The sequence below is a fragment of the Crinia signifera genome, chromosome 4 (assembly GCF_055691185.1).
Source record: "Crinia signifera chromosome 4, ASM5569118v1, whole genome shotgun sequence".
In the NCBI taxonomy this organism is placed as follows: domain Eukaryota; kingdom Metazoa; phylum Chordata; class Amphibia; order Anura; family Myobatrachidae; genus Crinia; species Crinia signifera.
The window spans coordinates 335,485,838-335,510,376 of record NC_139220.1 but is presented as its reverse complement, the minus strand read 5'-3'; the positions used below and the strand labels follow the sequence as shown (position 1 = coordinate 335,510,376).

The window sequence follows — 24,539 nt, the reverse complement described above, 5'->3', positions numbered from 1 at the left end:
GACATCATCGAGTGGTGGAGAGGAGTATAGACATGTTCTTGTGGTGGAGAGGAGTATAGACATGATCGTGTGGTGAAGAGGAGTATAGACATGTTCGTGTGGTGGAGAGTATTATAGACATGATCGTGTGGTGGAGAGGACATAGACATGTTCATGTATTGGAGAGGAGTATATACATCAACCTGTGGTGGAGAGGAGCATAGACATTATCGTGTGGTGAGAGGAGTATAGACATCATCCTGTGATGGAGAGGAGCATAGACATGTTTGTGTGGTGGAGATGAGTATAGACATGATCGTGTGGTGGAGGGGAGTATAGAAGTATTTGTGTGGTGGAGAGGATTATAGACATATTCGTGTGGTGGAGAGAAGTATAGACATCATCGTGTGGTGGAGATGACATAGAAAATGATTGTGTGGTGGAGAGGAATATAGACATGATCGTTCGGTGGAGAGGAGTATAGACAACATTGAGTGGTGGAGAGGACATAGAAAATGATCGTGTGGTGGAGAGGAATATAGACATGATCATTCGGTGGAGAGGAGTATAGACATGATCGTGTGGTGGAGCGGATTATAGACATGATCATGTGGTGGAGAGGATTATAGACCTATTCGTATGGTGGAGAGGAGTGTAGACATGATCGTGTGGTGGAGAGGAGTGTAGACATGATCGTGTGGTGGAGAGGAGTATAGACATTACCGAGTGGTGGAGAGGATTATAGACATGATCGTGTGGTGGAGAGGACATTGACATGATCAAGTGGTGGAGAGGAGTATAGACATGTTCGTGTGGTGGAGAGGATTATAGACATATTCATGTGGTGGAGAGGAGTATAGACATCATCGAGTGGTGGAGAGGAGCATAGACATGATCGTCTATACGCCTCTCCACCACACGATCATGTCTATACTCCTCTCCACCACTCGATTATAGACATATTCGTGTGGTGGAGAGGAGTGTAGACATGATCGTGTGGTGGAGAGGAGTATAGACATGATCGTGTGGTGGAGAGGACATAGACATGATCGAGTGGTGGAGAGGCGTATAGACATGATCGTGTGGTGGAGAGGCGTATAGACATCATCGAGTGGTGGAGAGGAGTATAGACATAATCGTGTGGTGGAGAGGAGTATAGACATGATCGTGTGGTGGAGAGGACATAGACATGATCGTGTGGTGGAGAGGAGCATAGACATGATCGTGTGGTGGAGAGGAGTATAGACAACATCGTGTGGTGGAGAGGAGTATAGACGTGATCGTGTGGTGGAGAGGACATAGACATGATCGAGTGGTGAAGAGGCGTATAGACATGATCGAGTGGTGGAGAGGCATATAGACATCATCGAGTGGTGGAGAGGCATATAGACATCATCGAGTGGTGGAGAGGAGTATAGACATGATTGTGTGGTGGAGAGGAGTATAGACATGATCGAGTGGTGGAGAGGCGTATAGACATCATCAAGTGGTGGAGAGGCGTATAGACATCATCAAGTGGTGGAGAGGAGTATAGACACGATTGTGTGGTGGAGAGGCGTATAGACATGATTGAGTGGTGGAGAGGCGTATAGACATGATCGAGTGGTGGAGAGGAGTATAGACATGATTGAGTGGTGGAGAGGCGTATAGACATGATCGAGTGGTGGAGAGGCATATAGACATCATCGAGTGGTGGAGAGGCATATAGACAACATCGAGTAGTGGAGAGGAGTATAGACATGATTGTGTGGTGGAGAGGAGTATAGACATGATCGAGTGGTGGAGAGGCGTATAGACATCATCGAGTGGTGGAGAGGAGTATAGACACGATTGTGTGGTGGAGAGGCGTATAGACATGATTGTGTGGTGGAGAGGCGTATAGACATGATTGAGTGGTGGATAGGCGTATAGACATGATCGAGTGGTGGAGAGGCGTATAGACATGATCGAGTGGTGGAGAGGCGTATAGACATGATCGAGTGGTGGAGAGGCATATAGACATCATCGAGTGGTGGAGAGGCGTATTATCATCGAGTGGTGGAGAGGAGTATAGACATGATTGTGTGGTGGAGAGGTATATAGACATGATCGTGTGGTGGAGAGGCGTATAGACATCATCGAGTGGTGGAGAGGAGTATAGACATGATTGTGTGGTGGAGAGGCGTATAGCCATGTTCGTGTGGTGGAGAGGAGTATAGACATATTCATGTGGTGGAGAGGAGTATAGACATGATCAAGTGGTGGAGAGGCGTATAGACATGATCGAGTGGTGGAGAGGCGTATAGACATCATCGAGTGGTGGAAAGGAGTATAGACATGATTGTGTGGTGGAAAGGAGTATAGACATGATTGTGTGGTGGAGAGGAGTATAGACATGATTGTGTGGTGGAGAGGAGTATAGACATGATCGAGTGGTGGAGAGGGGTATAGACATCATCGAGTGGTGGAGAGGCGTATAGACATAATTGTGTGGTGGAGAGGCGTATAGACATGATTGTGTGGTGGAGAGGAGTATTGACATGATCGAGTGGTGGAGAGGGGTATAGACATCATCGAGTGGTGGAGAGGAGTATAGACATGATTGTGTGGTGGAGAGGCGTATAGACATGATCGTGCGGTGGAGAGGAGTATAGACATCATCGAGTGGTGGAGAGGAGTATCGACATGTTCGTGTGGTGGAGAGGATTATAGACATATTCATGGGGTGGAGAGGACATCGACATGATCGTGTGGTGGAGAGGAGCATAGACATGATCGTGTGGTGGAGAGGAGTATAGACATGATCGTGTGGTGGAGAGGAAATAGACATGATCGAGTGGTGGAGAGGCGTATAGACATGATCGTGTGGTGGAGAGGCGTATAGACATCATCGAGTGGTGGGGAGGAGTATAGACATGATCGTGTGGTGGAGAGGAGTATAGACATGATTGTGTGGTGGAGAGGCGTATAGACATGATTGAGTGGTGGAGAGGCGTATAGACATGATCGAGTGGTGGAGAGGCGTATAGACATGATCGAGTGGTGGAGAGGCGTATAGACATGATCGAGTGGTGGAGAGGCGTATAGACATGATCGAGTGGTGGAGAGGCGTATAGACATGATCGAGTGGTGGAGAGGCGTATAGACATCATCGAGTGGTGGAGAGGCGTATAGACATCATCGAGTGGTGGAGAGGAGTATAGACATGATTGTGTGGTGGAGAGGTATATAGACATGATCGTGTGGTGGAGAGGAGTATAGACATCATCGAGTGGTGGAGAGGAGTATAGACATGATTGTGTGGTGGAGAGGCGTATAGCCATGTTCGTGTGGTGGAGAGGAGTATAGACATATTCATGTGGTGGAGAGGAGTATAGACATGATCAAGTGGTGGAGAGGCGTATAGACATGATCGAGTGGTGGAGAGGCGTATAGACATCATCGAGTGGTGGAAAGGAGTATAGACATGATTGTGTGGTGGAGAGGAGTATAGACATGATTGTGTGGTGGAGAGGAGTATAGACATGATTGTGTGGTGGAGAGGAGTATAGACATGATCGAGTGGTGGAGAGGGGTATAGACATCATCGAGTGGTGGAGAGGCGTATAGACATGATTGTGTGGTGGAGAGGCGTATAGACATAATTGTGTGGTGGAGAGGAGTATTGACATGATCGAGTGGGGGAGAGGGGTATAGACATCATCGAGTGGTGGAGAGGAGTATAGACATGATTGTGTGGTGGAGAGGCATATAGACATGATCGTGTGGTGGAGAGGAGTATAGACATCGAGTGGTGGAGAGGAGTATAGACATGATCGTGTGGTGGAGAGGACATAGACATGATCAAGTGGTGGAGGGGAGTATCGACATGTTCGTGTGGTGGAGAGGATTATAGACATATTCATGGAGTGGAGAGGACATCGACATGATCGTGTGGTGGAGAGGAGCATAGACATGATCGTGCAGTGGAGAGGAGCATAGACATGATCGTGTGGTGGAGAGGAGTATAGACATGATCGTGTGGTGGAGAGGAAATAGACATGATCGAGTGGTGGAGAGGCGTATAGACATGATCGTGTGGTGGAGAGGCGTATAGACATCATCGAGTGGTGGGGAGGAGTATAGACATGATCGTGTGGTGGAGAGGAGTATAGACATGATTGTGTGGTGGAGAGGAGTATAGACATGATCGAGTGGTGGAGAGGAGTATAGACATCATCGAGTGGTGGAGAGGAGTATAGACATGATTGTGTGGTGGAGAGGCGTATAGACATGATCGTGTGGTGGAGAGGAGTATAGACATGATCGTGTGGTGGAGAGGAATATAGACATGATCGTGTGGTGGAGAGGAATATAGACATGATCGTGTGGTGGAGAGGAATATAGACATCATCAAGTGGTGGAGAGGAGTATAGACATGATCGTGTGGTGGAGAGGAGTATAGACATGATCGTGTGGTGGAGAGGACATAGACATGATCGTGTGGTGGAGAGGAGCATAGACATCATCGAGTGGTGGAGAGGAGTATAGACATCATCGAGTGGTGGAGAGGAGCATAGACATGATTGTGTGGTGGAGAGGAGTATAGACATGATCGTGTGGTGGAGTGGAGTATAGACATGATCGTGTGGTGGAGTGGAGTATTGACATCATCGTGTGGTGGAGAGGAGTATAGACATCATCGTGTGGGGGAGAGGAGTATAGAAATGATTGTGTGGTGGAGAGGAGTATAGACATCATTGAGTGGTGGAGAGGAGTATAGACATGATCGTGTGGTGGAGAGGAGCATAGACATGATCGTGTGGTGGAGAGGAGTATAGACATGATCGTGTGGTGGAGAGGAGTATAGACATCATCGTGTGGTGGAGAGGAGTATAGACATGATTGTGTGGTGGAGAGGAGTATAGACATGATTGTGTGGTGGAGAGGAGCATAGACATGATCGTGTGGTGGAGAGGAGTATAGACATGATTGTGTGGTGGAGAGGAGTATAGACATGATTGTGTGGTGGAGAGGAGTATAGACATGATCGTGTGGTGGAGAGGAGTATAGACATGATCGTGTGGTGGAGAGGAGTATAGACATGATCGTGTGGTGGAGAGGAATATAGACATGATCGTGTGGTGGAGAGGAGTATAGACATGATCGTCTGGTGGAGAGGAGTATAGACATGATCGTGTGGTGGAGAGGACATAGACATCATCGAGTGGTGGAGAGGAGCATAGACATGATTGTGTGGTGGAGAGGAGCATAGACATGATCGTGTGGTGGAGAGGAGTATAGACATCATCGTGTGGTGGAGAGGAGTATAGACATCATTGAGTGGTGGAGAGGAGTATAGACATCATCGTGTGGTGGAGAGGAGTATAGACATGATTGTGTGGTGGAGAGGATTATAGACATCATCGTGTGGTGGAGAGGAGTATAGATATCATCGTGTGGTGGAGAGGAGTATAGACATGATTGTGTGGTGGAGAGGATTATAGACATCATCGTGTGGTGGAGAGGAGTATAGATATCATCGTGTGGTGGAGAGGAGTATAGACATGATTGTGTGGTGGAGAGGAGTATAGACATCATCGTGTGGTGGAGAGGAGTATAGACATGATCGAGTGGTGGAGAGGAGTATAGACATGATCGTGTGGTGGAGAGGAGTATAGACATCATTGAGTGGTGGAGAGGAGTATAGACATCATTGTGTGGTGGAGAGGAGTATAGACATGATCGTGTGGTGGAGAGGAGTATAGACATGATTGTGTGGTGGAGACGAGTATAGACATCATTGAGTGGTGGAGAGGAGTATAGACATGATCGTGTGGTGGAAAGGAGTATAGACATGATCGTGTGGTGGAGAGGAGTATAGACATGATCGTGTGGTGGAGAGGAGTATAGACATCATCGTGTGGTGGAGAGGAGTATAGACATGATTGTGTGGTGGAGAGGAGTATAGACATGATCGTGTGGTGAAGAGGAGTATAGACATCATCGTGTGGTGGAGAGGAGTATAGACATCATCGTGTGGTGGAGAGGAGTATAGACATGATCCTGTGGTGGAGAGGAGTATAGACATTATTGTGTGGTGGAGAGGAGTATAGACATCATTGAGTGGTGGAGAGGAGTATAGACATGATTGTGTGGTGGAGAGGAGTATAGACATGATCGTGTGGTGGAGAGGAGTATAGACATGATCGAGTGGTGGAGAGGAGTATAGACATCATCGTGTGGTGGAGAGGAGTATAGACATCATCGTGTGGTGGAGAGGAGTATAGACATGATCGAGTGGTGGAGAGGCATATAGACATGATCGTGTGGTGGAGAGGCGTATAGACATGATCGTGTGGTGGAGAGGAGTATAGACATGATCGTGTGGTGGAAAGGCATATAGACATGATTGTGTGGTGGAGAGGAGCATAGGCATGATTGTGTGGTGGAGAGGAGCATAGACGTGATCGAGTGGTGGAGAGGAGCATAGACGTGATCGAGTGGTGGAGAGGAGCATAGACATCATCGAGTGGTGGAGAGGAGCATAGACGTGATCGAGTGGTGGAGAGGAGTATAGACATGATTGTGGTGGAGAGGAGTATAGACATGATTGTGGTGGAGAGGAGTATAGACATGATTGTGGTGGAGAGGAGTATAGACATGATTGTGGTGGAGAGGAGTATAGACATGATTGTGGTGGAGAGGAGTATAGACATGATTGTGGTGGAGAGGAGTATAGACATGATTGTGGTGGAGAGGAGTATAGACATGATTGTGGTGGAGAGGAGTATAGACATCATCGAGTGGTGGAGAGGAGCATAGACGTGATCGTGTTGTTGACTGAAGACAACACACTGTTAGACTTGGAGGAGGTGTAATGATTACACCAACAAGCAGTTCTCACATGTTGTAGTGGAGGATTCTACATCACATACTGTACGGCTCAGTTTTTGCTATCAACTAATCTAAACCTTCTTCCTTTGCAAGCTGACATGGATTGCACTGAAGGTAATGGTCTCATTGTGCTGGTAACAGAGTAACCTTTTCTTATTGGTAGATGTATGTATGTATTATGTATGTGTATGTGTTTGTGTGTGTGTGTGTGTGTATATATATATATATATATATATATATATATATATATATATATATATATATATATATATATATAGTCCTATACCACAAGCACCCGCAAGAGCACCAGGACCAGGCATTTGTCCCCCTTTGAGAAAGGTGCAGGTTGCACCGAAACGGGCCGTCAAGGGACGCATTGGCCATGGAGCCCCATCAGTAAAGTATACTGTTATTGCTGCCTGAGTGTGTGGACTCACATAGTCCTACTAACTGCTGTATCTGCCACTGTTATTATCAGGACTTTTGCATAAAGCTTCTTCTATTCTTGGATATAAATTACAGTCTGGTGCTGGTTCTTCCAATTTCTGGCATCCTGGTTGTGGAACTATATAATAATAACCTTGCACGGACGCCATAACCAGTGAAAGTGTTGTGCGGCTACTGCGGACTCAGTGTGTATATATATATATAGAGAGAGAGAGAGCGAGCAAAAGATGAAGCGGCACTAATATATATATGGCTTTGTATACTGACTGTACCTGATTGGACAATTTACCTTGTCTAAGAATGACTAACGTCCCCCCAATTACATGTCACCACGTTACCTGAGGTGACACTTGGGATGTTGCCAATAGCAACCAATCAGATTATTTCTAGCATCTTCTAGAAGGTGCTAAATAATTAAGAAGTAGAAACTGGCTGGTTGCTATGGGCAACAGCCCGTCTTCAATAGAACGCCCATGTAAGTATATTTACATGGGAGTACAGCTTTATATTATCCCCACCATACTTTCTGGAGCTCCAGAACAGGATCCCGTATCTGCCTGCCTGAAAAAGCAAGTACTGTACACCTCTAAATCCACCTCTGCATCTGATAGCAGTAGGGATCCAGTATACATGTATTTATATATATACTTTTTCTATTCTTTTGTTCTTTTTTATTGCATTTTTTATGGACTTTTTTCTTGGCCTTGCCGGACATTGGACAATCAGAACTGCGCTTAGTGATGAAACTATCCGGATATAATCACCACATGGAGTTCAGCATTGGCTATATTCTATAACCAATTGTTGGATAGCCACCGGTGTGTTATATACATGCAATCCGGGCACTTGTCATGCAATTTCTGCGATAAATCACATGTACAGTGCGCAGATTGCATGCTTGTGCGCTACAATGACCATCCCTGTGCATCTCACCTACATGGTGAGAATCTGTCGCCCAGTCGCTGGGTCATCACACGTGCCACCGCTGCTGTGTTCAGGTGAGACATCGCTGGCCGCCTCTCTGCACACAGGTGGCAGGGACACGGTAGCTGAGGATTGCACACAGATGGCAGGGACACGGTAGCTGAGGATTGCACACTGGTGGCAGGGTCACAGTAGCTGAGGATTGCACACAGGTGGCAGAGTCACAGTAACTGAGGATTGCACACTGGTGGCAGGGACACGGTAACTGAGGATTGCGCACTGGAGGCAGAGTCACGGTAGCTGAGGATTGCACACTGGTGGCAGGGACACGGTAGCTGAGGATTGCACACTGGTGGCAGAGTCACAGTAACTGAGGATTGCACACTGGTGGCAGGGACACGGTAGCTGAGGATTGCGCACTGGTGGCAGAGACACGGTAGCTGAGGATTGCACACTGGTGGCAGGGACACGGTAGCTGAGGATTGCACACTGGTGGCAGGGACACGGTAGCTGAGGATTGCACACAGGTGGCAGGGACACGGTAGCTGAGGATTGCACACAGGTGGCAGAGTCACGGTACCTGAGGATTGCACACTGGTGGCAGGGACACGGTAGCTGAGGATTGCACACTGGTGGCAGAGTCACGGTACCTGAGGATTGTACACAGGTGGCAGAGTCACAGTAGCTGAGCATTGCACACAGGTGGCAGATTCATGGTAGCTGAGGATTGCACACAGGTGGCAGAGTCACGGTAAATGAGGATTGCACACAGGTGGCAGGGTCACGGTAGCTGAGGATTGCACACAGGTGGCAGAGTCATGGTAGCTGAGGATTGCACACAGGTGACAGAGTCACGGTAGCTGAGGATTGCACACAGGTGGCAGAGTCACGGTAGCTGAGGATTGCACACAGGTGGCAGAGTCACGGTAGCTGAGGATTGCACACAGGTGGCAGAGTCATGGTAGCTGAGGATTGCACACAGGTGGCAGTCACGGTAGCTGAGGATTGCACACAGGTGGCAGGATCACGGTAGCTGAGGATTGCACACAGGTGGCAGAGTCACGGTACCTGAGGATTGCACACTGGTGGCAGGGACACGGTAGCTGAGGATTGCACACTGGTGGCAGAGTCACGGTACCTGAGGATTGCACACAGGTGGCAGAGTCACAGTAGCTGAGCATTGCACACAGGTGGCAGAGTCATGGTAGCTGAGGATTGCACACAGGTGGCAGAGTCACGGTAAATGAGGATTGCACACAGGTGGCAGGGTCACGGTAGCTGAGGATTGCACACAGGTGGCAGGGTCACGGTAGCTGAGGATTGCACACAGGTGGCAGAGTCATGGTAGCTGAGGATTGCACACAGGTGACAGAGTCACGGTAGCTGAGGATTGCACACAGGTGGCAGAGTCACGGTAGCTGAGGATTGCACACAGGTGGCAGAGTCATGGTAGCTGAGGATTGCACACAGGTGGCAGTCACGGTAGCTGAGGATTGCACACAGGTGGCAGGATCACGGTAGCTGAGGATTGCACACAGGTGGCAGAGTCATGGTAGCTGAGGATTGCACACAGGTGGCAGAGTCATGGTAGCTGAGGATTGCACATAGGTGGCAGAGTCATGGTAGCTGAGGATTGCACACAGGTGGCAGAGTCACAGTATCTGAGAATTGCACACAGGTGGCAGAGTCACGGTAGCTGAGGATTGCACACAGATGGCAGGGACACGGTAGCTGAGGATTGCACACTGGTGGCAGAGTCACGGTAGCTGAGGATTGCACACAGGTGGCAGAGTCACGGTAGCTGAGGATTGCACACAGGTGGCAGAGTCACGGTAGCTGAGGATTGCACACAGGTGGCAGAGTCACGGTAGTTGAGGATTGCACACTGGTGGCAGAGTCATGGTAGCTGAGGATTGCACACTGGTGGCAGAGTCATGGTAGCTGAGGATTGCACACTGGTGGCAGGGACACGGTAGCTGAGGATTGCACACAGGTGGCAGAGTCATGGTGGGGAACTTATAATTAAGTCATTATTTCTAGGAAGCTGCAATTGCTGGACTTTCTGTATGGAAATCATTGTTTGGATGTAATTGAACCTGTGGGAATGACCCCTGCACGTATGTGATCCCCAGACTATTATAACCTGTGGGCTGCGTAATAATGTCACATGAGTGGAAGTATGGATGCGGCGATAGATGGTGGTAGAATGGACCTTCAGTGTGTCAGCGGGCACTGACCTGTACAATGACGTCCCATTACAGTGTAATGACTTTGTGTTTCTTTACCTAGTACGCCCTGTACAAGAAGATGACGCAGGCAGCCATCTTGATCCAGTCCAAGTTCCGCAGCTACTACGAACAGAAACGTTTCCAGCAGAGTCGCCGGGCCGCGGTGCTGATTCAGCAATGTTATCGCAGCTATAGAGAAGGGTCTCGCGGGGGCCCCAGTCTGCAACATCGTATCAGGTGAGTAATTGGCCGTTATACTGGTGTCTGCTTCCAACACCAAAAGTGCCACCATGGCCAGAACTGTGTGGAGTTTGCATGTTCTCCCTGTGATTGCATGGATTTCCTCCAGGTACTCCGGTTTCCCCCCACAATCCTAATTTATACTGGTAGGTTCATTGGCTCCCAACAAAATTTAACCCTGGAATGTTCAAATATTCTCTGTACAGCGCTGTGGAATATGTGTGCGCTATATATTAACTGGTAATAATAATCTATGCCCAGCACTGCGGAATATGTGTGCGCTATATAATAACTGGTAATAATAGTCTCTGTACAGTGCTGCAGAATATGTGTGCACTATATAATAACTGGTAATAATATTCTCTGTACAGTGCTGTGGAATATGTGTGCGCTATATAATAACTGGTAATAATAATCTCTGTACAGCGCTGCAGAATATGTGTGCGCTATATAATAACTGGTAATAATATTCTCTGTACAGCGCTGCGGAATATGTGTGCGCTATATAATAACTGGTAATAATAATCTCTGTACAGCGCTGCGGAATATGTGTGCGCTATATAATAACTGGTAATAATAGTCTCTGTACAGCGCTGCAGAATATGTATGCGCTATATAATAACTGGTAATAATAGTCTCTGTACAGCGCTTCGGAATATGTGTGCACTATATAATAACTGGTAATAATATTCTCTGTACAGCGCTGCAGAATATGTGTGCGCTATATAATAACTGGTAATAATAATCTCTGTACAGCGCTGCAGAATATGTGTGCGCTATATAAATAACTGGTAATAATATTCTCTGTACAGCGCTGTGGAATATGTGTGCGCTATATATTAACTGGTAATAGTCTCTGTACAGCGCTGCGGAATATGTGTGCGCTATATAATAACTGGTAATAATATTCTCTGTACAGCGCTGCGGAATATGTGTGCTATATAATAACTGGTAATAATAGTCTCTGTACAGTGCTGCGGAATATGTGTGCACTATATAAATAACTGGTAATAATAGTCTCTGCACAGCGCTGTGGAATATGTGTGCGCTATATAATAACTGGTAATAATAGTCTCTGTACAGCGCTGCGGAATATGTGTGCGCTATATAATAACTGGTAATAATAGTCTCTGTACAGCACTGCAGAATATGTGTGCGCTATATAATAACTGGTAATAATATTCTCTGTACAGCACTGCAGAATATGTGTGCGCTATATAATAACTGGTAATAATATTCTCTGTACGGCGCTGCGGAATATGTGTGCGCTATATAAATAACTGGTAATAATATTCTCTGTACAGTGCTGGGGAATATGTGTGCGCTATATAATAACTGGTAATAATAGTCTCTGTACAGCGCTGTGGAATATGTGTGCTCTATATAATAACTGGTAATAATAATCTCTGTACAGCGCTGCGGAATATGTGTGCGCTATATAATGACTGGTAATAATAGTCTCTGTACAGCGCTGCGGAATATGTGTGCGCTATATACATAACTGGTAATAATATTCTCTGAACAGCGCTGCGGAATATGTGTGCGCTATATAATAACTGGTAATAGTCTCTGTACAGCGCTGTGGAATATGTATGCTCTATATAATAACTGGTAATAATATTCTCTGTACAGCGCTGCGGAATATGTGAGCGCTATATAATAACTGGTAATAATAGTCTGTACAGCGCTGTGGAATATGTGTGCGCTATATAATAACTGGTAATAATGTTCTCTGTACAGCGCTGCGGAATATGTGTGCGCTATATAATAACTGGTAATAATATTCTCTGTACAGCGCTGCGGGATATGTGTGCGCTATATAATAACTGGTAATAATATTCTCTGTACAGCGCTGCGGAATGAGTATGTTATATAATAACTGGTAATAATAGTCTCTGTACAGCGCTGCGGAATATGTGTGCGCTATATAATAACTGGTAATAATATTCTCTGTACAGAGATGCGGAATATGTGTGCGCTATATAAATAACTGGTTATAATAGTCTCTGTACGGTGCTGCGGAATATGTGTGCGCTATATAATAACTGGTAATAATAGTCTCTGTACATCGCTGCGGAATATGTGTGCGCTATATAATAACTGGTAATAATCTCTGTACAGCGCTGCGGAATATGTGTGCGCTATATATTAGCTGGTAATAATAGTCTCTGTACAGCGCTGCAGAATATGTGTGCGCTATATATTAGCTGGTAATAATATTCTCTGTACAGCGCTGCGGAATATGTGTGCTATATAAATAACTGGTAATAATAATCTCTGTACAGCGCTGCGGAATATGTGTGCGCTATATAATAACTGGTAATAATAATCTCTGTACAGCGCTGCGGAATATGTGTGCACTATATAATAACTGGTAATAATAGTCTCTATACAGCGCTGCGGAATATGTGTGCACTATACAAATAACTGGTAATAATATTCTCTGTACAGCGCTGTGGAATATGTGTGCGCTATATAATAACTGGTAATAATAATCTCTGTACAGCGCTGCGGAATATGTGTGCACTATATAATAACTGGTAATAATAATCTCTGTACAGCGCTGCGGAATATGTGTGCGCTATATAATAACTGTTAATAATCTCTGTACAGTGCTGCGGAATATGTGTGCGCTATATAAATAACTGGTAATAATAATGTCTGTACAGCGCTGCGGGATATGTGTGCGCTATATAATAACTGGTAATAATAGTCTCTGTACAGCGCTGCGGAATATATGTGTGCTATATAATAATTGGTAATAATAATCTCTGTACAGCACTGTGGAATATGTGTGCGCTATATAATAACTGGTAATAATAATCTCTGTACAGAGATGCTGAATATGTATGCGCTATATAAATAACTGGTTATAATAGTCTCTGTACGGTGCTGCGGAATATGTGTGCGCTATATAATAACTGGTAATAATAGTCTCTGTACATCGCTGCGGAATATGTGTGCGCTATATAATAACTGGTAATAATCTCTGTACAGCGCTGCGGAATATGTGTGCGCTATATAATTACTGGTACTAATAGTCTCTGTACAGCGCTGCGGAATATATGTGCTCTATATAATAACTGGTAATAATATTCTCTGTACAGCGCTGCGGATTATGTGTGTGCTATATAATAACTGGTAATAATAATCTCTGTACAGCGCTGCGGAATATGTGTGCGCTACATAATAACTGGTAATAATAGTCTCTGTACAGCGCTACGGAATATGTGTGCTCTATATAATAACTGGTAATAATAGTCTCTGTACAGCGCTGCGGAATATGTGTGCACTATATAATAACTGGTAATAATAGTCTCTGTACAGCTTGGCGGAATATGTGTGCGCTATATAAATAACTGGTAATAATAGTCTCTGTACAGCTTGGCGGAATATGTGTGCGCTATATAAATAACTGGTAATAATATTCTCTGTACAGCGCTGCGGAATATGTGTGTGCTATATAATAACTGGTAATAATATTCTCTGTACAGCGTTGCGGAATATGTGTGCGCTATATAAATAACTGGTAATAATAGTCTCTGTACAGCGCTGCGGAATATGTGTGCGCTATATAATAACTGGTAATAATAGTCTCTGTACAGCGCTGCAGAATATGTGTGCGCTATATATTAGCTGGTAATAATATTCTCTGTACAGCGCTGCGGAATATGTGTGCTATATAAATAACTGGTAATAATAATCTCTGTACAGCGCTGCGGAATATGTGTGCGCTATATAATAACTGGTAATAATAATCTCTGTACAGCGCTGCGGAATATGTGTGCACTATATAATAACTGGTAATAATAGTCTCTGTACAGCGCTGCGGAATATGTGTGCACTATATAAATAACTGGTAATAATATTCTCTGTACAGCGCTGTGGAATATGTGTGCGCTATATAATAACTGGTAATAATAATCTCTGTACAGCGCTGCGGAATATGTGTGCACTATATAATAACTGGTAATAATAATCTCTGTACAGCGCTGCGGAATATGTGTGCGCTATATAATAACTGTTAATAATCTCTGTACAGTGCTGCGGAATATGTGTGCGCTATATAAATAACTGGTAATAATAATCTCTGTACAGCGCTGCGGGATATGTGTGCGCTATATAATAACTGGTAATAATAGTCTCTGTATAGCGCTGCGGAATATATGTGTGCTATATAATAATTGGTAATAATAATCTCTGTACAGCGCTGTGGAATATGTGTGCGCTATATAATAACTGGTAATAATAATCTCTGTACAGCGCTGCGGAATATGTGTGCGCTATATAATAACTGGTAATAATAATCTCTGTACAGCGCTGTGGAATATGTGTGTGCTATATAATAATTGGTAATAATAATCTCTGTACAGCGCTGTGGAATATGTGTGCGCTATATAATAACTGGTAATAATATTCTCTGTAAAGCACTGCAGAATATGTGTGCGCTATATAATAACTGGTAATAATCTCTGTACAGTGCTGCGGACTATGTGTGCGCTATATAATAACTGGTAATAATAGTCTCTGTACAGCGCTGCGGAATATGTGTGCGCTATATAATAACTGGTAATAATATTCTCTGTACAGCGCTGCGGAATATGTGTGCGCTATATAAATAACTGGTAATAATAATCTCTGTACAGCGCTGCGGAATATGTGTGCGCTATATAAATAACTGGTAATAATATTCTCTGTACAGCGCTGCGGAATAGGTGTGCACTATATAATATAACTGGTAATAATATTCTCTGTACAGCTCTGCGGAATATGTGTGCGCTATATAATAACGTAATAACATTCTCTGTACAGCGCTGCGGAATATGTGTGCGCTATATAATAACTGGTAATAATAGTCTCTGTACAGCGCTGCGGAATATATGTGTGCTATATAATAATTGGTAATAATAATCTCTGTACAGCGCTGTGGAATATGTGTGCGCTATATAATAATTGGTAATAACAGTCTCTGTACAGCGCTGCGGAATATGTGTGCGCTATATAATAACTGGTAATAATATTTTCTGTACAGCACTGCGGAATATGTGTGCTCTATATGATAACTGGTAATAATAGTCTCTGAACAGCGCTGCGGAATATGTGTGCGCTATATAATAACTGGTAATAACAGTCTCTGTACAGCGCTGCGGAATATGTGTGCGCTATATAATAACTGGTAATAATATTCTCTGTACAGCACTGCGGTATATGTGTGCGCTATATAATAACTGGTAATAATAGTCTCTGTACAGTGCTGCGGAATATGTGTGCTCTATATGATAACTGGTAATAATATTCTCTGTACAGCGCTGCGGAATATGTGTGTGCTATATAATAACTGGTAATAATATTCTCTGTACAGCGCTGCAGAATATGTGTGTGCTATATAATAACTGGTAATAATATCCTCTGTACAGCACTGCAGAATATGTGTGCGCTATATAATAACTGGTAATAATATTCTCTGTACAGCGCTGCGGAATATGTGTGCGCTATATAATAACTGGTAATAATATTCTCTGTACAGCGCTGCAGAATATGTGTGCGCTATATAATTACTGTTAATAATAGTCTCTGTACAGTGCTGCGGAATATGTGTGCGCTATATAATAACTGGTAATAACAGTCTCTGTACAGCGCTGCGGAATATGTGCGCTATATAATAACTGGTAATAATAATATTCTCTGTACAGCGCTGCGGAATATGTGTGTGCTATATAAATAACTGGTAGTAATAGTCTCTGTACAGCGCTGCGGAATATGTGTGCGCTATATAATAACTGGTAATAATATCCTCTGTACAGCACTGCGGAATATGTGTGCGCTATATAAATAACTGGTAATAATAGTCTCTGTACAGCGCTGCAGAATATGTGTGTGCTATATAATAACTGGTAATAATATCCTCTGTACAGCACTGCAGAATATGTGTGCGCTATATAATAACTGGTAATAAGATTCTCTGTACAGCGCTGTGGAATATGTGTGCGCTATATAATAACTGGTAATAATATTCTCTGTACAGCACTGCGGGTTATGTGTGCGCTATATAATAACTGGTAATAATATTCCCTGTACAGCGCTGCGGAATATGTGTGCGCTATATAATAACTGGTAATAATAGTCTCTGTACAGCACTGCGGAATATGTGTGCGCTATATAATAACTGGTAATAATATTCCCTGTACAGCGCTGCGGAATATGTGTGCGCTATATAATAACTGGTAATAATAGTCTCTGTACAGCGCTGCGGAATATGTGTGCGCTATATAATAACTGGTAATAATATTCTCTGTACAGCGCTGCGGAATATGTGTGCGCTATATAATAACTGGTAATAAATAAGGGGCAGCTGCAGATTTGTCTCTCGGACTGGAGGTACTTGCGCAGAGCGTGGCCTTGGCTAGCGGTCTGTGTAAATAGCAGCCACACGCAGCAATCACACGGAACCCGGCTTACTGTATCCCATATGTACACAGCGGTATCATCTCTGTCTCGTGCACTGAGCTTTCCCATATGTCTCCTAGGGGTTCGTTTCTGACCAAGAAGCAGGACCAGGCTGCTCGCAAGATCATGCGCTTCCTTCGCCGCTGCCAGCACAGGTAACTAGCAAAATGGGCCTTGCCAGTGTTTGGGGAGGGGGGGGGGGGGGCAACACACAATGTTCTTACAGTGAGGAGACCACACTTTGGGGATATCATATAGGAAAGAGAGGGTTGTATATGTGGCTTACAGATGTGCTGATAAATTTATATACCCTAGCAGAATTTGTGATTTTCTGGCCATTTGTCAGAGAATATAAATGATAACTCACACACTTTTCTGTCACTCAAGGTTAGTGGTTGGGTGACGCCATTTATTGTCAGACAAATCACAATGACAACAGAAACTACCCAGATGACCCTGATCAAAAGTTTACACACCCTGCAGATTTTGGCCTGATAACATGCACAAAAGTTGACACAAATGGGTTTGAATGGCTACTAAAGGTAACCATCCTCACCTGTCATCTGTTTGCTTGTAACCAGTGTGTGTGTGTGTATAAAAGGGCAGTGAGTTTCTGGTCTCCTGAAAGACCCTTGCATCTTTCATCCAGTGCTGCATTGATGTGTCTGGATTCTGAGTCATGGGGAAAGCAAAAGAACTGTCAAAGGATCTGTGGGAAAAGGTAATTGAACTGTATAAAACAGGAAAGGGATATAAAAAGATATCCAAGCAATTGAGAATGGCAATCAGCAGTGTTCAAACTCTAATTAAGAAGTGGGAAATGAGGGATTCTGTGGAAACCAAATCACGTACAGGTAGACCAACAAAAAGTTCAGCCACAACTGACATGAAAATTGTTCAGGATGCAAAGAAAAATTCACAAATAACTTCAGCTGAAATACAGGACTCTTTGGAAAAAAGTGGTCTGGTTGTTTCAAGATGCACAATAAGGAGGCATGTGAAGAAAAATGGCTGCATGGTCGAGTGGCCAGAAGAAAGCCTTCACTACGCAAATACCACAAAGCATCCCGCTTACAATACTCCAAACAGCACCGAGACAAGCCTCAAAGCTTCTGGAACAAAGTCATTTGGAGTGATGAGACCAAAATTGAACTTTTTGGACACAACCATAATCGTTACATTGGGAGAGGAGTCAACAAGGCTTATGATGAAAGGTACACCATTCCTACTGTGAAACACGGAGGTGGATCGCTGATGTTTTGGGGATGTGTGAGCTACAAAGGCACTGGAAACTTGGTCAAAATTGATGGCAAGATGAATGAGAAAATACTGATCAGCCCGGAAGCTGCGCATGGGACGTACTTGGACGTTCCAACATGACAATGATCCAACACAAGGCCAAGTCACCTGTCATTGGCTACAGCAGAATAAAGTGAAGGTTCCGGAGTGGTCATCTCAGTCTCCTGACCTCAATATCATCGAGCCACTCTGGGGAGATCTCAAAAGTGCAGCTCATGTAAGACAGCCCAAGAACTTACAGGAGCTGGATGCTTTTTGCCAAGAAGAACGGGCGGCTTTACCATCTGAGAACATAAAGAGCCTCATCCACAACTACCACAAAATACTTCAAGCTGTCATTGATGTTAAAGGGGCAATACAAAGTATTAAGAACTGGGATATGTAAACTTTTGATCAGGGTTATTTGGGTAGTTTTTGTTGTCATTATGAGCAAACACAGTTGTCTGACAATAAATGGCGTCACCCAACCACTGACCATGAGTGACAGAAAAGTTTTATTCAGATCCTTCATATTCCCTGACAAATGGCCAGAACATCACACATTCCGACAGGGTTTGTAACCTTATCAGCAACTGTAGTTATTGTTCTCTCTCAACTAAAGAAACTTTTCTAGCCAATGAGAATTATCCGCAGTCACGGAATGATCAGATAACAACAAGTGTATTCTTCTAATCAATTACAAAATAACACAACTTTGTAAAGAACTAAGATGTAGATATTGGTGATTGGTACACAGTATGTTGTACAATTGTAGAAAATGACAACGGCCAGAAGTCGCTGGACGCCGGAGGAATCCCGTAATGTAACCGCACCTCTCACCCTGTCTCCCGGTCATCTCTCCAACAGGATGAAGGAGATGAAGCAGAACCAGGATCTCGATTGTTTACAGAAGAGGGGACTGACCAATTAAACCTGCCCCCCCCCCCTCGGCCCCGCCCCATAATCCTGAGCACGCTCCTTTCATACCGCCTGCCGCACCCTCATCACAGCGCACGGGGAGAGTGCGTGTGAATGTATATAGTCCTGTATCTGCATGTTGTATATAGCCCAATATTTGGCTGCATGTATATATTTCCGTATGTGTGGATTGTGTACATGAATACGCCGATGTATATGTTCGATATCACTCGTACCTCTTACTGAGCTTGCTCCAAGCTAAATGCAATGTGTGTATGTAGGAAATGTGCTATTGACACTGACACGCCGGCACGTGTATATATATATATTACTTTGTACAGATGACTATATATTTATGCACGTTCTGCACCAGTGTATGAGAAGCCAGACACACATATACGCGTCCAAGTGTGTGTCACTGACCGATCTGTGCACGCGCAGTGGCTCCGCCTTCTTATTATGCATGTGGATGTATGTAAATCGTGTGGATGCCAAAGTATAGCATCCGAATGTATGTGCGTGTATATATCTGTCTAAAAAAAAATGATATATATAGGGCTGTGTGTATATGTATATATATGTATGTATATTTCTGTACATTGTGTCAGGGATCATGTTCGCCCCACACTCAGGCAGCTTCGTTATTTATTTCACTCCTGTCATTTCATGCACTTTGAAATTCATATTATGTGTATGTATGTGTATTGTTGTTCCTTTTTTTACTGATAATCCGAGATATTTTACCACGTGATACTGTGGGTGTTGTTGTGACACTCGCGGAGGCGCGTGCGGGGATGTATTAGGCCTACCCTGCTTCTGATGAGACGCGGGCGTCTGCTGCACTGCCCCCTGTAGGAAACCACCAGCGAAGGCCACCTGCAGCGATCGCACATTATACTATTACTGACGTTTTGGCGCTGCAGTAGAGTTAGATATATTTGAGAGGGGGGGGGGGGGAGGGTCCTGCTTTTTGTTTCTATAGAAACGCACATAAGTCACCAATAGCATTGCCGCTGATCCTGCACATTCACACACAGATGAATGAGACACGAGCACTGCGGTGTTGCACGTGAAGCGGCGAATCCACCTTCGGAGCGCTTAGTATTTTATTGCGCGCTCATATGCTCCTTAATTCAGCGTAATGATTATAGGAATCTTTCTGCGCTTTTCAGCCATGCCGTTATATCGCAGTATTTTATTTCCGTGGTCCGATCTCCCATATCGGCGGTTAGGAGGGCGATCTGTAGGCGGGCGGCGCTTTTAAATATTCCCATTAACTCGAATATTTCACATGACATTTTATTTCTTGGCATTATCACCTTTGCTGAGCCTGTGACATTACAGAGATGTTACACTCAGCAAGCAGTAATATATTACTTAGACGTGCGAAAGAGAATGTATGCGAGGTTGTGACGGAGGAAACGGACCGCTCAGTCGCCAACCGGTTCTACCAACCCGGAATGTGTTAAATGCAAATATATATATATATATATATATTTCAAATTGAATATTTTATGGATCTGAAAGAAAGAATATTTATTATATAATCCCCCCCCCCCCCCCTTTTATTTTCCTGTGTGACCTCATCTTTATGGTTCTGGATCATGGGATAGACAGTCAGCAGGTAGACATGTACAAGATTGACATGGGTTTTTTCAAATATTTTTGTGTCAATGTCATCGCCTGAGTACCTGACCCCCAATTAGTGTAACATTTCGATCGCCAAACTTCGGGGGTAGGTTTACCGCTCAGTTGGAGACCACCTTGTATGAAAAAAAACTAGAGAGCAAAAATTTTTGAAAAACGCAGACATTTTTTATTTGGTTGTGGGGACAGATGTAATGCAGTGCGAGGCGGGCAGCCATGCAGGATGCAAGGCCGAACTTTGAGGTTTTTTTTAAGGGGGTAATGGTTTTGCCTTGTAAACGATTGTCTTTTTAAAAATTTGCCAGCATTCCGAAACAGCCGCTGGACTCACACCTCAATACATCCGACCCCTTGTGCCCACCTATTGTCTGTTGATGTATCATCTGGATGCCATCTTTATGTATTTATATTGTCCAGGAGACCAGTGTCTTTGAATTCATTCAATTCATGAATATTATTTTTTTTTTGTTATATTTTTATGATAATTTTGTATGTATATATACGTTACCACGCTGTTTTATTACTTTCTGTATATTTTCTCAGTAACCATTGAATAAGTACAGACAAAAACACTAAAAGTATAAAAAGTAAAAACAATCAAAAAAAACAAAAAAAACATTTACGTATAAAAAAAACAACAATTCAGTGTCATTGAGAAAATATTTGAAAATCTTAAAATAAAACTTGGACGTAACACTATAACCGAGAGTGGATGGGATAAAGTATATTTAAAAATAAAAAATGGGTAAAAAAAAATATTTTTTAAGAACAGAACGCTGGGGAAGGCGGGAGGGGGTGGATCTTTTTTGCATGAAATATGTAAATATTATATAATATAAAATTTTCTGAAAATGTAGAATTTATTGCCTGCTTCACACGCAAACATTTTCACACAAAAAAAATGCAAGAAAGAAATGATAAACCGTTTTCCTCCATTTGACCCCGTGTCTGTCCTGCGTGTTCTTTCTTGTTGCATGAATCTGTAGCCGTTTGCATTAAAGATGCTGCACTGGCCGCAAAGACAAATGTGTCTCTAGGTTTTATTTATAACGAGCTCCAAAAATTGGCCACGTGCAGGACTACCCATCCCAGCATGCCTTGCAAAAGATACAATACTCTGTTGCAGGGCATGCTGGGATCTGTGGTTCCACAGCAGCTGGAGTACCAAATGTTGCATTCCCCCTGGTTTAGACAGTATTTAGCATTTTGGTATGATTTTCTTTTTTATTTATTTGTGGCATAGGTGCTCAAATTCTGTCCCCAGGACCTCAGTCAGTTCATGTCTCACAATACACAAGTGGCATCAATTTCGCCACCTGTGAGTTCTTCAATACTCAGTTTCCACTGCGGCAATAGCTTACGGTCTGACCCAAGTAGCTTACAGTGTAAATGGCGCAGCCTTGGTCACGTTAAAACTATACAGTCATCTTCAGCCGCCGGCAGAACAGAGACTGCACTTGGGGTCAGTCTGAAAGTGTGTCTGCCTACCAATATTCCAGGGGCAGCCTATGGCATGAATGGGGTTAGACACAGATTGGACCTGGTTCAGAACAGGCATTTTGGTGGAAGATGTGTCGTAATTAATAGTGTCGTTTGAGACCCTTAAACCATAAGGACGCCTGGTACGGTCTGTTGTGTATCATAAAAGAACTATGACTTTTATAGGGGAATTCAATGGTTATCACTGCCCGATTGTGTTCATTATGGTCGTCTGGGTCTAAATTCGACCAAACTAATGCGAACTAAAGTCCCATTTGAGCACTCAAAATGGGTCACTTTTGGTGCATTCCCATTTGCAAGTTGAAATGCTGGCAGTGGCAGGCGGATGGAGCTACAATTGAATAGCTTCATTGGGGCGCTGGCTGCTGGCGTCCGTAAGAATTTTATTCCTCAAATTAGTGTGTTTTAAACTCTGTTGGTATATGTCAACTGGATTGTTGCCGTTAGGATGTTCTCTATAAGACCGTCGGAGCTGTTGTACCCAATGTTCTGAAGGTAAGGACACGTTGAATAATTTTGCACCGTTCATTCTTGAAGACCGGGATCCCATAGACTCCAAAACTACTGAGGTAGGCGCATGGACTGACCAGAAGGTGAGGGCTATCACCAGTGCCTTCAGGCCTCAACTACAGCCAACAGGTCATGTTTTGTGGATTTTACTTGTGTACCGGTGAATTAATCTCTTTTACTTGCTCAGTAATTATCCCACCTGCTTCCACAGCCAGAAATCGTCAATATATGACCTCTTGGTTAACTTGAGTGCTGAGGTTGTAGGTTGGTCTTTGAAACTTTCCTGGCGCTTTATATCGGGATGAATTTCTGACACTTTTAGACTAATTGAGCTTGGGATCTGTGCTTAGCTGGGCCCTTGCTCTGGCGGTATGTTGCTGCCGCCACAGGATCCTACCACCAGCTCTGGATCTGCTTTACTGCTGTGTATGCACTGACATGCTGTGGACACACCTGCCTGGAGTCTGTTGACCACTACTGAACATTGACCAGGGTCAGCATTGGTAGCTTACTGAGGGTGGACCTTGGAGATGTTGGGCTCAAACCAGAACTGGTGGAGAACGGGACTACTCGTGTGATATTCCTGGTAGCCGAAAGCTGAAATAGAAGTAGACTTTCTGGCAAAGATGTCTATTGCTTACAGTCTTAAGAAAGACTAGTCCGCCGCTAAAGGTGCTCAGGACTATTTCATAGCAGACCAGATGTTTACAGCGGTTCCATATCATTGAATGTTACACGTTAAAACACATTATTAAACATACATTTACAGTACATGGTTCCTAGTGCCTATAGTTCCATTTAAAAATGTTGCCCAGCACAGAGGTCAATCCCTTCAGTGCCAGGGCAGCCATATTAAATGTGGGAAATGGGTCTCTGGCCATGCCTACTATTATGCGATTACTAGTGGCTGAGGTGAAAAATAACAGCGATATAACAGCAAAGAATTGGAAAAAGTCCAAAGAAGAGCAACAAAGCTAATAAAGGGAATGGAGAATTTAAGCTATGAAGATGCATTTAGGATTGTTTACACTAGAAAAGAGACGTTTAATGGGGACATGCTCAACATGTACAAATATATCAGGGGCCAATATAAGGAACTGTCAGATGCCCTTTTTACTGTAAGGAAGGACTCAAAGACATGGGTTTAGATTAGAGGAAAGAAGATTCTGTTCCATTCGAAGAAAACATTTTTTTACAGTCAGGGCAGCCAAACTATGGAACTCTCTTCCTGGAGATGTGGTGTTGGCAGACACAATAAACACATTTAAAATAAGGTTGGACAAACATCTGTTAACAAGGGAGGAAGCTAATACACCAAGGTTGAACTGGATGGACGTGAGTCTTTATTCAGCCTTAAATACTATGTAACTATGTTTTTGTAATATGAGGAATTTATTTAACATCATGCTGCATTAAAAGCCACAGAAGACAGGTGGCAGTGTACATTCCCTATCAATTTATTGCAATCTGAACATATAGAAAATATTAAGTTGACCGACTGGGACCTTTCCAATGTCATCAATCCTACTACGTTGTTCCTTAACTTTGGCCTAGTCATTCACATTT

At 43.8% G+C, this 24,539-nt stretch overlaps 1 protein-coding gene across 4 annotated transcripts in view; it reads left to right on the top strand.

Annotated features, from left to right (window-relative positions):
- The window catches only part of CAMTA2 (calmodulin binding transcription activator 2), a 116,613-nt gene extending 94,710 nt beyond the window's left edge, over positions 1-21,903 (top strand). For 2 of the 4 annotated variants that reach the window (XM_083185783.1, XM_083185784.1), the window contains exons 21-24: positions 6,928-6,948; positions 10,495-10,670; positions 17,201-17,275; positions 19,266-21,903. In XM_083185783.1, the coding sequence (XP_083041909.1) occupies positions 6,928-6,948; positions 10,495-10,670; positions 17,201-17,275; positions 19,266-19,329 (336 nt within the window). In that variant the 3' untranslated portion in view covers positions 19,330-21,903. Of the gene's footprint in view, positions 1-6,927; positions 6,949-10,494; positions 10,671-17,200; positions 17,276-19,173 lie in introns of all 4 variants that reach the window. The other 2 variants (XM_083185786.1, XM_083185785.1) reach the window with 2 other exon arrangements.
- Positions 21,904-24,539: the final 2,636 nt, after the last annotated feature.